Source organism: Hippoglossus hippoglossus, chromosome 9 (assembly GCF_009819705.1).
Source record: "Hippoglossus hippoglossus isolate fHipHip1 chromosome 9, fHipHip1.pri, whole genome shotgun sequence".
Taxonomy (NCBI): domain Eukaryota; kingdom Metazoa; phylum Chordata; class Actinopteri; order Pleuronectiformes; family Pleuronectidae; genus Hippoglossus; species Hippoglossus hippoglossus.
The window spans coordinates 3,117,528-3,135,641 of record NC_047159.1 but is presented as its reverse complement, the minus strand read 5'-3'; the positions used below and the strand labels follow the sequence as shown (position 1 = coordinate 3,135,641).

Here is an 18,114-nt window from a genome sequence, read left to right as displayed (position 1 = left end):
AGCGGAGTAAAAAAAAAGGATATGAATAATAAATAACCCTCCAGGTGTTTAGATCTCTTCCCCTCTCGTGTCTCCAGAGGCAGAACACGAAGGAGACTCAGCTCACGACCACAAACAGGACGATGCATTCTCCTCCACATCGTCAGCTTCGGGGGAATTTGGATTAGTGACCAGTACATCGGGTAAATTCAATTAACACCACTTTTATAACATGAAATTATGGGATGTCATTTCTGAGCCAATAAAAATTGATGGGCCGAGAGGGGCCCGCCCCAGTGATTACAGCAGAGAGGCACAGATCTGGACCGGGGCTGCTGGGTAATGTAGTCATTTTGTCCTTTCGGTCTGTGTGCTTGGTAATAGACATGGACCAGAATTTCATGGCGACCCAGAGAGAAGTCCAGTCGACGGGGGGGGGTCTGAGGCAGAGAGTGAGTGGGTTGGTTTGATTTGCTTGTCGGGGAAGCCCCTTGTACCCAGGGTTTCCTGCTGCTGGGTGGGGAGGGGGGGCGCCTCGTCGGCAGCGGGGTCGCAGAGAGGCGTCCATCCACAGGGAGTCGAACCTGCGGAGCTACGGCAACAAAACCAACAGTCAGTGAGCAGAGGCGAGAGACACGGCGACAACCAGCGGTCATCTGCGAGCCGCACAGGGCCAGTTAGACCAGTTCATCCTCAACAGGTTCCTTAAAGAGCCACAACAAACTGGGTTATTAATCCAGTGCCCCAATAACTTCATGAATCATCTAGATTGCCCCCTGGTGGCTGGCTGCAGTACAGGTCATAAACCCCACCTCCTCCATGTTAGTGGATGGCTCAAGGACCTTGAAACAGCGGGATTGATTTCCCACCGGGGAGCAGCGTGAAGCCAACGAGCGCCGAGTCTGCAGCTAAATGAAAACTAAGGCTCCACTTAGAGAATCTCTGACTCATAATTCAAATCTTCGACTTTCAGGGCGAGTTCCTGCTCACTGAATATTTACACTTTTCTTTTCTAGTGATAAAGAGCGAGAAGAAATGAAAGATCGAATATGAGATTCATTAAATCGGATCTAGGCTGTTTTTACCAATTTGAAAACAGGTTTAAAATGTCCCCTTGACCTTCTAGCTTTTAGTCTAAAGCTTCATCCTGAAACTCACCTTTTTTAATATTTTTAATAATTCAAACGTAAGAATCTCATCAGGACGTCAGGTTTATTCTCGTTGATGTGATTTCACAGTAAAACAAACCTGGAGTGTGACTCTGTGCTTGCTTGTGCTGACAGGATGTTGAACCAGAGGGGAAATGCTTGTCAGCCTCTCTCCTGCCTGAGAGAAGAATCCATTTTTCTACCTATTGTGCTTGACTCAATCTTTCCTGCTGGGAGCGGGAAGCACAACGAGACTCGCCGTTTCATAATGGCAGCTTCACTTCTGACTCGCCTTCCGTTCTTTTTCCATTTCATTCCCATTTGTGGGAGAAAACCTGACGCGGCACTGATGCCAAACATCAGCTCTTGACCTGCAGACGCCCGACAGAGCCCAGAGTTAAGTTTCTCATCAATTTGTGGCCGTTTTTCACAGGAACTGTTCACAAGAGATGAACTGTCTTGTTGGTGTGAAGCATCATTTAACTCGAACAACCACCTCCTCCTCCACCTCCTCCTCCTCCTCCTCCTCCAGGGATTAGTTTCCTTCACCAAATCTACTTCTGGCCCAAAACGATGTCGACTTTCAAAAACGACGTTTTTAAAAACAAACAACTTCTCTAATCTGATTCTAAATCACAATCGATGAATCTCATGATACAAGAGACCAATCCCACCCCAACACATCCCCTATAGAAATCCCTGCAGATCCATATCATCCCTCCTCCTTTTTCCCCTCGTTCTCCTCTCAGCTTTCAACCTCTCCATGTATCATCCTCCCCCAATTTCCCCCAGTGTGTCTCCTGTTTCTAGCTCAGGTTTCACAGCACCTTTATACCTCTATATATTCCTGTAAGTCCCTCCCCCTCTTTCTGCCTCTTTTCCAATCTCTCAGCCCTCGGATGTCCTATAAAGGTCAAAACAAGAGCTTCCTCTCCCACCGAGCGATGGGGGGGTAAAGGGGTGAGAGGAGGAGTCAGTACCTTCGTCAGTGCTGCTGTGCCGCTCGTCCCTCATGGCTAACGAGGAGAGGGTGATCTTCAGCGTGAGTTGAGGGTTTTTGGAGCTGCAGACCCGGATAGCTGCCTCGGGGACACACGACCGCACCTCGTATTTGTCCTCCGTCATCGTCTGAAAGGCAGAGCTGCACCATTAATTAAAAATCGAACACTGACTCTTGTTGCTTGTTTGGAAAACTGTTCAGGACAAAATGCAGAACAAGAAGTCTAATTAAATTGTTTTATTAACACTAAGCAAATCAGTTCTCTGAGCACAGGTTCACCTTCAGCAAATGTATTTCAATAACCTGTAACCATGTATTTCACTCTGAGCTGAGTAAAGTAAAACATGGAGAGAGGGAAATTAAATGCACAATTACTTCCTGATCAAGATCAGTGTTATATATTAATCATTTAATTCATATATTCCTCATCTCTTATTGTCAAAGAAAATAAATGAGCAAACTATTAAACACTTATTGAGCCCTGCAGGTAAATCGGCTTAAAGAAAAAACTCTTGTGCAACCACAGAAGATGACTTGACCATAAATGAATATCCTGCAAAATGCTTTAGATACAAGTACGTAGGAATTAAACCAGGGTCACAACTTGGTAAAACTCTTTTCATACAGAGTTAAAGTTTAACTCTCTCCTGTCAAATAACGGCTTAAGACACAAAACCCCTGAAATGCATGTATATTGTGCAGTGACCTGTATATGTTCTAACTCCTCGTAGCAGTGATAACAATATAAGGGAAAAAGAAAGACGAGTACATGACGTGTTGTTGACTCTTATTTGAGAACTCACAGTATAAAATAATGATATTTTGTTGCTTAAGGAGAAAAACAAGGAGAAACATCCCGGTTGTTCCTCCTCATTCCATCCGCCCCGGTCGTCATCCAGCCAATTCCCAGCACGTCAAACCATCTGGTTTTTCCTGGAGATCCGAGTTACCGTCACTGGCGTGTTTTCAAGAGCCTTCTCTCTATCTCGTCTCTGCGAGAAGTGACCCCATCCATCCCCCCCCCCCCCCGCTGCCTGTCAATCTCTGCCGGTTTGGTCCAGGAAATGAGAGGCTTTGTCAAATGGCTTCTTCCCCTTGATGATGCAGCACGCACGGCCTCAATGGCAGGTAATTAACTGAGGTGTGTGTGTGTGTGTGTGTGTGTGTGTGTGTGTGTGTGTGTGTGTGTGGTGTGTGGTGTGTGTGTGTGTGGGGGGGGCAGCTTGTTAGCTGGCAGATGCTAGAAGGGGTGGGAACCATTTGAAGGGGCGGAGATATTATATTGTTTGTGCAGCTCCACAGCTGAGATGTTAAAGGAGACAAATCCTGCTCATATTCAGGTTGATAATTTTCTCAAGTGTTATTATATGCTGAGGTGCATCATATCCAATTGGAATAACAGGTCCGGTCTATAAAGAAGCGACCCCGGGTCCATGTGGTCAGCGGTTGGGGTCTGAAGATTATATTCTGCAGTCTGTGCTTTTAACATCCCACTAAAACAGAGTGACAGAGATAAATCAGGAGGTTTCTCTGTAACACACGACATTTACTTTCCATTTAATCTCCTCCTCTCTTCTCTGCTCCCCAAAATAATCCTTCCATCAGGTTTGAGAATGAAAAACATTTTCCCCCAAATGAATAATTTATTTCGCCCCCAAAACGTCTCTGGAATATTCTTAGGACAGAAAGAGTTTCTCCACATTCAAGCACAAACATTTTCACTGAAGTGTTATTTTAAGATTGGTTGAAATGTCAATAACACAAAAGTATCTGCGATTGTTTTGTCGGGGAGAAAATCGGAGGCATCCCTGGTGTTTTTTGTTTTCATTTGATCAATAAAGCAACTTTTTGAAGATGTGAACTTTGAGTCCTCAGCCAGTGTTGAGGAGTAAACGCTGGTTCTCATTAACGGCTGCCGACCGACCGAGGAAAGACACATTTAATCCCTAAAGTTCACACCTTGTGATCCGGGGGTGGCTCATTATTTAAATTTGACTTGGTTAGTGAGTATTTTTGTGCCTAATGTTTTGTGCCTAGTATTTCTTTCTGCGTCGTCCCATTCTGCCTCGGCTCACTTTATGCAAACAGAGCTTAGTTAGGAAAACCCTTCCATGCTGTGAGATTTTTAATAAGACACAGTTCCTGATTTAAACGACGAAGTGACTGCAGAGATGTTGGTTTAGTGGCACAAGACTCCCGATCCAAGGGATTTTATATTTCCACAGTGTGAAGCCGCTGGAATGAACATTTTGTCCTGTAAGATTCTTCATCGTGAAATATGAAAGAAAAACCTCAGCTACAGGAGCGTTGATCAGAAAAAACTATCCAGACAAATATTGAGGATGAAATGAGACTGTATTGTGCTGATGTGCAACATTTCTTAATTTCTTTATTTTAAATTGATTGACAGTTTTTATAATTTGGCTGTGTATCATCTTAGGTGGCTCAGGAAGCCGGGGATCATGGGTAACATCCAGCGTTCAGTTCAGTACACGGTCAGAGCGCCACTCAACACATCGATAAGACTTTCTCGAAGGAACTATTGAGAATCGGTGCTGGAGGTGTGTGGAGCTCAGTACCTGGATCTGCAGGGGGAGGTTGGCACTGACGGTGTACAGCAGCAGCTTCGTGGGTTTCTCTCGGCACATCAGCACCAGCTCCAGGTCCAGGTCTCCTTTGATCAGCAGGCCCTTCGCCACCAGGCCGACACGCGTCACCCCGCACAGCACTGACGTGGCCTTCAGCCTGAGGACAGACGGAGGACAGACGGATGACAGACAGATGACAGACGGATGACAGACGGCGTCACATTCTCGCACAGTCATGAAGATGTTTTACAGGTGATTAGACACAAATAGACTCTGCAGCCAGAGAAGAGTTTCTCCTCCACTACTAACCAGTTAATAACTTTAACAATAGATTGTCAACCATCTGACCTAGAGAGAGAGAGAGAGAGAGAGAGAGAGAGAGAGAGAGAGAGAGAGAGAGAGAGGATGTAGTTTCCCCATAAAGAGCTGATTCACCTAGAAAACAACCAACTGACAACAAGCCCTTAAATCTGGTTCTTCAACAGAACTACACTTTGAGGAACTTTGTAACGGAGACACTGGTCCTAGATGAAGTCAGACATTTCCACCTGAACAGTTTCCCCTCAGCCCGACACAAGACGCCATGAAAAACTAATATCATCTGATGGAAGCGGCCGGACTCCAGGATCTATCCGTGCGCTTAGTTTTTGTTTGTGTAGGTGTTGAGATTATCTGTCTTCAGGCCACTTCAATGGAAGTGAGCGTTATTTCATTTGTGGGTCACGCTTCCACTGGATGGAGACGTGGCTGCGGATTTTATTCTTCTCAATGCTTTAAACATCACAAGCTAAATTTCATTTGGACGGAGGCAGAAATCTCAGAAACGCATTAAAAATGGTTTCATAAAACTATCTGCATGGATAAATACATCCAGAGGTGAATGGAGGTCCTGATAAACTGTCAAATGGTCGCAATCTGTTATTTACACCAGGGTTTTCCAAGAGTCACAAGACCTCCGTCTTACCTGGAGGTGGTTGAAGCGCACAAAGGATATTAATTTCAATCATAAAAAATCACCTCTGTCCACATGTTTGAGCTCAGGGGTCATGTGAGGACAAAGACAATTATATATTTGTATTAACAGGGTTCCTGCTATTTTCAACCAGCAATATATGAATTTAGTTTCAGACCAATGTCAAGGATATGAAGGAATATCTGAGTCCCAGTGGCTGAGAAGAGAATAACCTTGGAAAAACCAGGTTATCTCTCAACCAACAGATAATAGGTTTTTAAAGTCTCTATCACAGACAAGCTGAGAAGCCGAGATAAATTCTGACCGAGGTGTTTGCAGACGATCAGTTATCGGTTCCACGTGGGTCTTGTTTGTAGTTTAAATATAATAATAAATAATAATAGTTCCATGGACCATTTTTGTAATTGGGTTCGAACCAGTCCTGCAACACCACCTCCTGTTATTCACAGTTTGGTCAGATTAAGAACTATCTACACCACATTATTACATGATGACATTTTATTTAGATGGTTTCGATTTTTTCCCAATTACTTTTGAAATTACATTTCATTTTACAACCCGACGGATTCTCCTCCAACAAGAGGGAAACGTATTCCGGATGGGAAATGATTCAGCTGCTTCTCTCTGAGACACGTTAATACAGAGCCTCTGTTTAAATCATCCAATCATCACGCGTCCCCTTCCTGATGAAGACTACCTGCATAACACCGTTTTATGAAGGGAAGCCATTGGCTGTGCCGAGGAAGAAGCTGAAGAACAGAAACAAACATGAACGAGTCGATAATTCACTTTGTCGGACTGAAACACGCCCACAGCGGCCCGACGTAAAACTGAACGGTTATAAAAGACGGTCTGGGGACGTTCTGGGGGCAGTTTGACCAGGGTCAGTGCGTTTAATCACACACACACACACACACACACACACACACACACACACACACACACACACACACACACACACACACACACACACACACACACACACACACACAGGAACATACTTCGACTCTGCAGCATCGTCCTCCACTCCGTCGTCCGCTGCCTCGTTTTCAGTGGACGTCTTCCCTGAGGATTTGCTGAGGCCGTCCATCCAATCTGACACTTTCTTGAGGGCTCCCTCCACGGTGGACACCAGCGTCTGCACGGCCTCCAGTTCCTCGGGCGCCGGATAGATGCTGGCGTGCTTGGCCATGACATGGCGGTCGTCATGTGCGAACGATCGGAACGACCTCTGGGTTCAGAAGAGGGGGAGAGAGAGAGAGGCATTATGTTTTTTTAATTTCAGGCCCGTTGTCATTCCAGATGATGCTCATGTGTCCAGCATGAATCACACAGAGGGCAGGTGGAGACTGGAGCTCAAGGACGTTCAGAGAGGAAACACCAGCGTGGACTTCAATCGGCCTCTGCTGAAATCATAACTGTGGCCTTTGCAACTCGTGACCTTTGAGAAGCTGCGTGTGTCTCCTCATTATCACTAATCAGCCCGAATGTCACCAGTGGGAACGTTGATGATTGATAAACAGCCGGTGAGCACGGACTGGTTTAATAAGAGAACACATCCGGATGTTTCTCACATTTCTCTCACAGTCACAGACCTGTTTGAACTCTTGGTTATAGGGAAATTAAGTGTCTCTGCTTCACCAGGACTGTGTGAGTGTGGTTTGGTCACCAAAATACCTTGAAGCTAAAAGCAGCAGCGTCAAGAGAAACCTCTGAACATAAAGAGCACATTCTGTCAGAGCTTTGAAATATGTCACGACTGAGAGACATGCCACAAAGCACTGCTGCATTAAAACGGCCTCCTGCGTTCAGGAGACAAAACGACCCAGTCCCTGTCACCCCCGCTGCTCGGGAGCCGCTCACAGCTGGTGCAGAATCTGGGTTTCCTCAAATACAACAAGGAGAATTAAAACATCGGAGGGTTTAGTGACGACAGTGATGCAGTCGGCTCATCAACAAACAAGGGAAACCAAAGTCTCTAATGAAATCCTCCCGCAGAGGTCGACTGATGTGGTGTTGTTCCACGACGGCTGATTTTATGTTGCTGTTCTCGTCTTTACATCTGATTCGGTCTGTGCTCTACTGACCAAGGTTATGTTTTCATCACAATTGCCTGTTGTCAGCAGGATTTCTCAAAGATGACAGAGCTGTTAGGTTTTGTGGAGGAGCCCGGGCGGAGGTGTGATGGAGGAGGAGGCATCTCCAAGTGCTGCTCTACATATTTAAACATTTTAAAAAGATCATCGAGCTCTGATGGCTCCCGTTTGACATCCATTCACACAACTCTTCGAAAACTTCTGAGGTTTTCAGCGACCCCGAAAATGAGCGTGCAATGACGTGCAACCATTTTGCTGCCGCTTCCGTGTTGAACATCATGTTTGCTCCTCAGCGGCGTCAACAGCTGAACGGTAAGTTTCCTCTCATTCAGTGGGTGTGTCAGGGGTGATGTCCAATCAGTAGCGTCATACTTATATAAACCTGTCGTATTAAAAAAGGCAGTGATACAGTGGATTCTTTAGATCTTGACAGATGCGGCAGCTGCTGCCTGATGTTCACATCAACTGAAAATGTTAGAAGCAGATATTCCAGACAGCAAAAAGCACATGTCATCTACTTCAGAGATTTCTTCTACAAGAACGCCTCGAATGACCTTCTCAGCTGCCATAGTTGCAGCGCTTGTGTAAGACAACAAGGTGTTTAACAAACGTTTTGCTGTATGATTTGTCTGAGCTGAACGCGACCCTGGTGTTGTCTTCCTCAACGAGAGACTGTCTGCATGATGGCAGCGACACCTGAAGCCGCCCCGTGCTGCTGCCGGTGTGTGTGCGTGGCCTAAATACTGCCGCCGTTACTTAATATAAACATTGATGACATGCACTTAAAGATAGAGCCCAACTCACTGACAGGAGAGGGGGACAAAAATTGGCAAAATTAGCTCTTTGCTCTGTTTTACAAGCCTGAGTGCATCAGTCGGCCGGTCGAGCATCACGCCGCTCTACCAGTCCAAGGTCAAGCTGCCATCTCTCTCAATCATCCCTTCCTCTTCAACTCTCCTTTCCCCCTTTTCCTCTCCGCTCCTCCCTCTCTCCCGCCTGCAGCGTGTGAGCACCCCTCATTACGGTGAGTTATTTATGACGGTGCTTTAATAATTCATAGCCACGAGTCTCTGGGGCTTGTTGCTGGAGTTGCGAGGGTCATCCATCACGACCTAGCTAATCTCTCGCCGAACTGCCGGGGGCATTCGAGGCCGTGTAGTGGCAAGTGTGGGCAGCGTCAATAACAGCCATAGCACACGAACGCCGGCTACACACGAACATTAACGAGATCTAAATGAAAGATTAAGACTTTCATGGCATCGACACCGAGTCTGGATCCCGGCCCAGCTCCGCATCAGGCTCCTTCCTTTAATTTGCCCACCACAAGACAGCTGGGAGCTCCGAGTCGCACCGCAATTAGACCATAATGACATCCACTGCTTTAATGAATTGCATTGCAGGGTTTGTCAGAAGATGCCATCGACTTCCATCTGACACACACACATCAGAAATAAGAACCAGCGTGGTTTACTGTATATGAGGGGAACTAAGCTTCTGAGCCGCCGCCAGAGAAACGGCCCAGAAAGAGACTCTGAAATGAGATTCTAAAAAAAAAAATTACTTTCTTCACAAATTCTTCCCCCCCAAACAAATATTGATCCGTCCAGAATCCTATGAATAACACAAATCATTATATATACATGGAGGGTGGAGTGTGATCACTGATCTTCACTGGGAGTTTACGAGGAGAGATGACAAGTTTACATGTTCTCGTGGGTTTTCTCCCGATTTCTACAACTGTCAGACAAACGTGAAGATCGGTGTTAAAGTGGATCGGAGCCTCTATGAGGGGTCGGTGTTTCGATGCTTGGGTCAGACGTCAGCAAGTACACGAATCCATGTCCCAATCTTTAAAGAGCATTCGTTTCACCCACATAAAACTGCAATTTTTTAATCACTTCTTCTTTCCCGCTACAGAACGGCAGTTGCGCTGTGCTGCCACTGGGAAGTGCTGTTTTTTTAGAAAGGTGAAGACAAAGGGATTTCTGGTCATGTTGTCGGCTGAGATGTCAGTAATCTGGTAAATATTTCACACTGGAAAGTCAAACTGGGTCTTGTACCATACATACGACCTCTAATTGCAACACCCGCAGCATCTGAAGAACCATCACACAGACATGGACTTACAAACTAGTCAGGCTCATTGTTGTGTGTTCCTTGATAAACAGGAGGCGCTGACGACTGAACACAATTAAAACTCCACTTTCTCTTGAGGTTGGATCCACGTATATCAAGACTCGTTTGGTTAAGTTCACTCCACTTTCCACCAGATTTCCTGAAATCAAACTCTTCCTGACTGTGAACATGGCAAACGTCACCTGATCAGTCACCAAATACGTCTCAGTGTATTTAGTAAAAGGCTAAAGACGCACGACATGCAGACAGGAACAGGAGGCTCACCATGTCCAGGCAGTGGGGGGGGGGGAGGTCTAGGTGAGGACCAGGGTCCCGTCGCTCGGCCTCTTCATGCAGTCAGACGTCCCTTGACGAGGCCTCTTGGTCGGTCTCACTGGAAGAGGAAGTACAAAAAAACGACAAGATACAAAATTGAACGCGAGGGAATTTGTTTTAAACTTCGACTATTCACTCTACTGCTGCTGATACAGATCTGACCTTTGTATTTGTACCATTTGTTGCTCATAATGTGGGCGATCCAGGATTTAAAGCTTATTCTAAGCCGCTCTGAACACACATCGACTAAATGCTGAAAATTTGGGGCTGCACCACCCAGACTGAAATGATCGTACAAATGTCAGAACTTGTAAACCCCCCCCCCCCCGTGCTTCATGAATCACAAACATCAATCACAGGACATTTTAACGTCTTTGCTCGGCGACGAGACAAGACGTTAAAATACAAAGTAAAACATTCCAGACTTCATGAGGTTGTGGCTGCAGAAGAGTTTGTCTCAATCTTTTAACAACGTCGTGGAGGTTGTGTTTTCAAACTTATTGTGTTGTGTTATTTAAACAAGACTTGGTAGAAGGACGGGATACAGGCCAAGAAGGAACCCGTTCGATTTGGGGCGTGGATCAAGACAAAGATGTCTTTCTTTAACATCGTGAAACGTCTTTCAAAATGTCCTAGAGAATAATTCATGGATCCTGATAAAAAAATAAAACATCGGACATATTTAGAGGACTGATATCTATGAGTGTGTGTGATTTAGTGCAGCTGGGCTGGGTAAGTCACTCAGCCATCTGAAGACCAGAGGTCGTGTTCTTCTGTTTTGAGATGATGGTTTTCACTGTACAGATGCTGGGAAATTCCCAAACATTTATTATGATTAAAATAAATAACCACTTTGGGTCGATGCCTGCTGTGAAATAGTTTTCATGTCGTCTGGGCTCACACCAACACATTCGTGTAATTACTCTGAATCTATTCTCACCGTTAAAACGCATCCCATGAAGCTGCAGTTCTGCACCACACAGATGCTAATGAGACGTGAGCCCGTGGTGTAGCCGTGTGGCTGAAGGAGCGAGTGCGAGCAGTGCAGCTGCAAAACATCCCAGGGGACTCGGCGGGGTCGAGCCGAGCGTCAATTAGACTCCCCGTCACCTTGACCTGGTTTTCAATGACGGAGCCGAGCGGGCCGACGGCGCTCGCTGCCACGGCTCCGTCTTTACTCCCCGTTACGTCCTATCCGCTCTGTTTGCAGAATCCTTTCAACCGTGCAGCTAAATAAACAGCGTGAGTGAAACTGTTTGAAGAGAAATATCAGCAGAGAGGATGTTGATCAATGTGACACAACAATTACTGGGCCAGCTGCTGAGATGTCTGCCTTTCAGAGCCGCACGCTCCCGCTTCGACGCGGTTTTGGAACAAAATCCCCCCCCCGAACAGCAGAACTTCAAAGCGTTTACAAGTGCTCAATAATGGAGGATGTTGCTACGTGTTGGGAGACGAGGACTGCAGCAGGAGAATGCTAACGAGCCTCCATCTCACACCCGGAGAGAGAGACGGCTTCTGCCGCCGGATTCAGTTTGAGGATACGTCGTCTCCACACAGTTCTGCTGCATCTCCGCTCTAATGTGAGAAGAGGAAGAGGGATGAAACGCCACAAAGATTTGACCTTTATCACCAACATACAATCTAACAGTGTCTGGACATGAACTCGAGTGCAAAGAGCAATCGATACACAATGAAACCAGGGGAAAAGAGCTGAAAAAGAAAGGTATTCATAACACTTAAGAGCAGAGAGCAGACTGAAGGAATTCACCGACCATTTCAGCAAAGAAAAGCACAAAAAGCACTTAATTAACTGGAGCACATGGTACAAGGACAACAGCACCTACAGTACCATCCTCCTCTCTGTGCACCGCTGCACAATATTCCACTGCAGTTTTAATAAATCCCCCATGTGGGCTCGTTTTATAATAACCTTCCATCTCCCTGAAGAGGGGAGGTGATTAAACGAAGATAATTAAGAATACAGCAATGACTTTCTGAGGACGTTGACGGTGCTGCAGCAGTGGCAGATGGTGAGCTCAGCATGTGACAAAGAGACGATCCCGATACAAAAACTGAAAGAAAGTGAGAACACAGAAACAAGAAGCCTTTATGTTCTCTCCAAAATAAAAACAGACCCGACACACGCTTTGCAGAAACGAAGTGAAGGATACAAACACTGGGTGCATTTACTCGCTAGGAGTTAAGTTTATTTGCATAGGCTCTAATCACAGTTGGTCTCAAAGGGCTTAACAACGCCCACATTATGAGACGATTACTGAAAAGGAAACAATCCAACCTCAGATCTTCAGCGAGAAGGAAAAACAACAATTAGCTTCACTAAACTCCAGCCCAAGACGTGAGACGAGGTTCATCAGAGCTCGTTGTGCTCGAACACGACGTGAGAACAACAGTGGGCTGGTTATTTATAACTGAAGTGGACCGAGACCGGAACAAACTCCCCGTGAAGCGGAGCGAGGTGGGATGAGCGTCAACCCCCGGGGACGGATCTCAAATGAGATGAGGAGATATTTAATTCAACTGAATCTTTTCGACACCGATGCCAACACGACCGTGACATCCTAACCTGAGCGTTTCAATGTTTAGCATCGTAGGTGTCGATTTCGTCTGTCTTCACAGTCTATGGACAATATTCAGTCATAATCATTGCGCCACCTTGAGGACACATTATAAATTATATGTTTTATAATTGAATCTGCTCCGACACAGCTGCACTGTGCAAACTCAGGTTCCATTCAATCTACATTGTAATGAATATTTAATAAAGTACATTTACTCAATGTATTTTATATGATAATACGTGAAATGGGTGTTCTTAACATTTTCTTTTTCATTTATAGATTTTTTGTAACTTTATCCCATTGCTGTTGGAGATCGTGTTCTGCAGAATGAATCCTTGAAAGGAAGCAAACCTCTGCAGGAGCAGTGAGGAGCGCAGCGGGCTGGAGGCCGACGCATGGAGGAGTCTGTGTTGAAACAGAGAGTGATGCTTTCAGGTAAACAAAGCAAAACTCAGATGTACAAAAATTTACACCGACAAACTCGATTGTTGTTTGCATCAAGGTACAAAATGTCCATTTGTTCCATTTCCAGTGGGACTGTAACACGAGCAGAAGCAAAGGTCAGACTGAATCTGCAGCCACTCCAGCTGCTGTGATGCAGCCCGAACAGTAATCATCTCACAAATGGCTGCGGCATTCTGCTCCAAACCACCTCCTCTTCAGGTGCTCTCTCCCTAATGCCACCTCCAGCCGCTGCCGTGCCCATCCTCCATTTTGACGAAGGTTAGATGAACCCGGGGAGGGTTTTTTTATTTTAGGGCCGTGTTTATTTTTGCTCGTTTTCACTGTGGGGAACTTTTTACGACCGAGCTTTTATGTTCACACAAGACTTCAAATAATGCTCTCTGCAGTCCTGTGGGCTTGTACAGGGCATGGAGGGGAAGTGGAACAACATACAAAGGTTTGTCTGACAAACATTTGATCTGACAACAACACGCTGATAATAATCCAACTGCAGGGATCTAACATTTTCTAACTTTTTGTGTTTTGAAATTAAACTCTGGACGTTTTTCACACCTGAGAGTCTGAACAAAGGTCATAAAAGGTCATAAAAGGTCACAAAAGGTCACACTGTTCACATTTGACCTGGTTAGCTTTGATTTCACATTGTCATTTAGGGAGTGCACTAAAGAATTCTGTACGACATGTACGTCGTGTCGTCCTCACCTACAAGGGGCTGCATCTACCTGGTCTGCAGACATGAATGTGTCTGAGCAGAGGAATTAGGTGTGAAAAGCGCAAATACTCAATAACTCAATCTAAAAAAAACATTGAAAAGGAATGAGTCAGATCAAACCTTTCAAATCGGGTAGCATGTGAGTTGATATTCTTCCAGGTAGTGACATCTTCTTTACATTAGCAGATGAAACTAACTGCTCCAGCAGCGTTTCCCAAAAATTGTGGAGCTCAAACTCACAACTCTTTTGGGGGGACACTGCAGGTTTGTCGTCTCGGATCATCTGATCTACATCTTTCAATAGTTCCAGGAACATTGTTTGTCCTGAGCCTCAATGGCCTGTTCTCTCTCTTTCGCTTTTCACCGGCCGCCTGTGTGCTCGTTCACACCGGCACTGCAGAGCCAGGTTGTGATGCATTTCTGTCGCAGGGACTGTAACCCTGAACATTACGACTCCTCACAGCTGAGAACATATTTCATCGGCTGCACAAATTCTCTGCGATCTCCTGCTACAGAGCCAGGAGATGTCCGACTCTGCTGCAGAGCCAATAAAACCGACTGCAAACGTGATACAAGCGAGTCACAGCTGGCAGGAAGGCAGCTGCTTAAAGAGACGTTGTTTACCTTATAAATACCAAAGTAATCTCCCGATATGCTCAGATTTTAAAGCCCCATCGTGAGCAGGAGACGAGGAGGAAACGATGATCAACCTGAGCCAGGACTGAACTCATCTGTCTGAAGCTAGAAAGCCAAATAATAGTGAATTCTACTGTACATTTAATTCTATATATTCCAGCGACTATCTAAAGATGAAAACCGAAGCTTAAGTTCTTACATCATTTGCAAGTCAAGCAGCATTAGAAAAAAAAAAAAAGAGGTCAAGGGGTCAGCGCTGTGTCAACCGGATAAAAGAAAGAGCAGACGAAGAGGTGTCGAATTAAATTACAACCACAGAGGAGAGTCACAACGTGTGACAGGAAGATGTGAATTTTCTTGAGGGAGAAAAGCCCACATGGTCGATGTAAGTGAAAATAACGTGTGAAATATAATCAAAAATATGTCAGAATACTAATTAACACTCTGGTCTCGCTGGTTCCTGCTGAGGAGAGCTGATGTAACAGTCTTCAGTAAGAAGCTGTTACCCCGAGTCTCAGGCAGCTGCGGATTTTCTACATGTTCGGCTTTAGATGAGAAACCAGATCAGAGGTCGCAGGTGAATCACAGGTGAAGCAGACGGAGCTGAAGAGTGAACACCTCCGCCAAGGCCCAACAGTCCCTCAATGAAACCACAGTTAGATTCAATAGATCCAGAGGGGATAGTGTTTATAGTTAAGACCTTACTGTTTGAATGAATTTAGGACGTTTTCAATTACCTGAAAACTGAGATTATTGAAGTTTAGACCCCGGGATAATCCAACATGCAGCACCCAACAAGATCCGACGTCATGACAAGCATCTTTTTTTTTTATGATTTGTGGATTTAAAAGGAGTGAGAGTGAGTTGTGTAACGTGTGTTCTGACTCGACAGAGGCAGCAAATTAAGATTCAAGCGGCGCCCACTGAGGCACAGAGGGTTTAAAGCAGGAAATAGAAAAAGTGTATAATTGAATTATTTTAATCTTTTTGGTTTTCGTAAACAAACACTTCTGTGGGAGCGGAGGATGAGAGACAAACTGCCAAATCTCAACATAAAGCTTTTGGCTGGCGCCGCGTGGCACGATTCCACCCGGTGATGGTTCTGTGCCAGGGCGTCTCCGCCGCCGCCGCCTGGTGAACCATCAGACCGAGCCGCCGATCTGCATTCACCTGCAGTGGGGGGGCCTCTGGAGCGGGCTGCGGCGGAGGTAAAGGTTTGGGCGGGCCCCGAGGCGAGTTTATAAAACCAAGCTGAGCGACGCCCACGCAGAGGGCCGAGACAACGCAGCTGCTTTGTTATGAAACAGCAGCTTTTTTTATTTTTTCAGTGGAGGATTAGTTCTTTTATTAATGCATTAATGGATCAGTGCTGTGGCCCCGAAAATATTCAAGTAAGCACAACACTCTCGTCCCCGTCTGGTGCTAAAAGCAGCAGCAGAGTGTGTGCGTGTGTGAGTGTGTGTGTGTGTGTGTGTGTTGGTGCGTGTGTGTGTGTGTGCGCATTTGTGTGTGTGTGTGGGAGAGCCTGTGGAATACCATGTAATGCTTTGTTGTGAGATCTAAAATTAGGAAATCAGTTTAAAGCTAAAACCCCGGTGGCTTCAGCTCCCAACGACGAACAACACAAAATCTAAAAGATGTCAACACAACTAAACCCCGTCAATAATAAACAATGTGTGTATTTGCACTTTTACGTCTTTTATAAATTTTTTCTGAGTTAGTTTTCTGGAGGTAAAAGGAAGTTGGAAACCATTCACTGCATTGTCTATCGGCCGGTCACTGAAGTGGTGCATGGTTTCATGTTCTCCACAGATGTTTCAGTCTTTTCAAAACGTTGTTGTGCTAAATTACAGCTGTTTCCCCCGTTGGAAAAAAAGCAAACAGCTGAGTCAATTTACAGCTTTGTCGGTGGGATTAAAAAATGAGGATGTGGTCGTTCGTGCAGAGCCAGAAAAATGGTGACAGAAATATTTGGCACAGGAACGACATCAAGTGTGAATAGAAAGGATTTACAGGCTCTTATGACACAATGCGAACTATTTGTTTGGTTATAAAGTCGTTAGGTACCAGGACACGTTCATGTTCACACTCAATGATGAATAAATGACGGCCCATTTTGAGTCAAATAGATGATAGAGCACTGTATGCATTGGGGGCGTGGATACAGTGTGATTGACAGCTAGTACCGTCCAATGAGTGCAGGTGTAGGTGGGCGTGTAGTTTCCGCGAGCTCTCCCAGGCTCCACCCCCTACTCTTCCAAACACGGTTACTTAAGGATTCAAAGGAAACAAGATGGCGCTGGACAAAATGCAAAACTCGAGGCTTCAAAAACGCAGCTCACAAACCGATGAGTGACATCGACACTTTCATGTTTATACAGGAACAAGACAAGTGATCCGCTGGTGTCACATTTCGAACCGCACCCTGCTGTGAGGCTTAAAGGTAAACTAATATAAATATAAATGTAAAACCCCAACTCTCCCGGTCAGCCGGTGAATTAAAGGCAAAGACTTGAACAGAAATAAATTAAAATGGAGTCCATCTGTGAGTTGTGACCCGCGGCCGCTGCGTCTCTCCCGTGAACCCGCCCGAGTCTCCACTCACAGGAGGATCTCTGCCCGGAAAACTAAGAGCGAGAGCAGAGAGCTGAGTGCGCTGCTGCTTCCTTCACACCTGCTAAATTATTCCAGTCCCACACAAACACAAACCAGCTTGCCTTGCATTTTTATTGCTTGCCGTACTATCCTCTTTATTGTCCTTATATTGTTAGTGAAGCACTTTCAGCTCTGCCCTGGAAAGTTTGATATACGCAGCAGATTAAGTTTAAACTTCCACGCGAGTGGGCGTGTTTCTGTTTACAAGCGTGTGTCGGTGTTGTATAAAGTGCGGATGTTGGCCGACGGTGAGAAAGTCCCAGTCCATCAAGTCCTCTCCTGTTTAACTTCATCTCAACTACAACCTCCTCCCGTCCGCATGCCTGAAGGGAACCGAATGGTTGTTGTGTCAGTGTGTGAAGATGTGTGCTAGAGGAAGTGTAAGCACTGAATGAATGTGTGTGTGTGTGAATGTGTGAATGTAACTTGTAGTGTAGAGCACATTGATAGGACTAGAGAAGCTCTTATAAATACGGTAAATTTACATTCAACATTTGAACCGTTGCCCGTCCAGCCAACAAATACGTTGTTTTTTTTTAGGGTTTGTGTTCTAAATTGATCCAGTTACTTATTTGTTGGTTTCACGTTGTCCCTGTAAAAACAAACAGAACATGAAACAGACGTCTGTTCACATCTTTAAGAGCGACCGGCGAAACCCGCTGCAGAAGGTTCACCTGTATTATCAATGTGCCGTCGGCTGTTTCAGGCTAATGCGGCTGATAATAAATACAATAATAAAACCTCCAATGGGGACGATCAGGAAATCTCACTCACGGACTTAACAACCAACGAGGCAGCGAGGAGGCTTTAATATCTGTGCAGCTGCAGA

The 18,114-nt window shown here is 45.5% G+C and overlaps 1 protein-coding gene across 3 annotated transcripts in view; it reads right to left on the bottom strand.

The window, feature by feature from the left end:
- LOC117768259 (spermatid perinuclear RNA-binding protein-like) overlaps nt 1-18,114 on the bottom strand; it is a 44,764-nt gene that overhangs the window by 16,300 nt on the left and 10,350 nt on the right. For 2 of the 3 annotated variants that reach the window (XM_034596477.1, XM_034596479.1), the window contains exons 2-5: nt 10,185-10,293; nt 6,690-6,919; nt 4,707-4,872; nt 2,108-2,255 (exon numbers count right to left, since the gene is read on the bottom strand). In XM_034596477.1, the coding sequence (XP_034452368.1) occupies nt 2,108-2,255; nt 4,707-4,872; nt 6,690-6,919; nt 10,185-10,187 (547 nt within the window). In that variant the 5' untranslated portion in view covers nt 10,188-10,293. Of the gene's footprint in view, nt 1-2,107; nt 2,256-4,706; nt 4,873-6,689; nt 6,920-10,184; nt 10,294-11,175; nt 11,322-18,114 lie in introns of those variants that run through there. The other variant, XM_034596478.1, reaches the window with a different exon arrangement.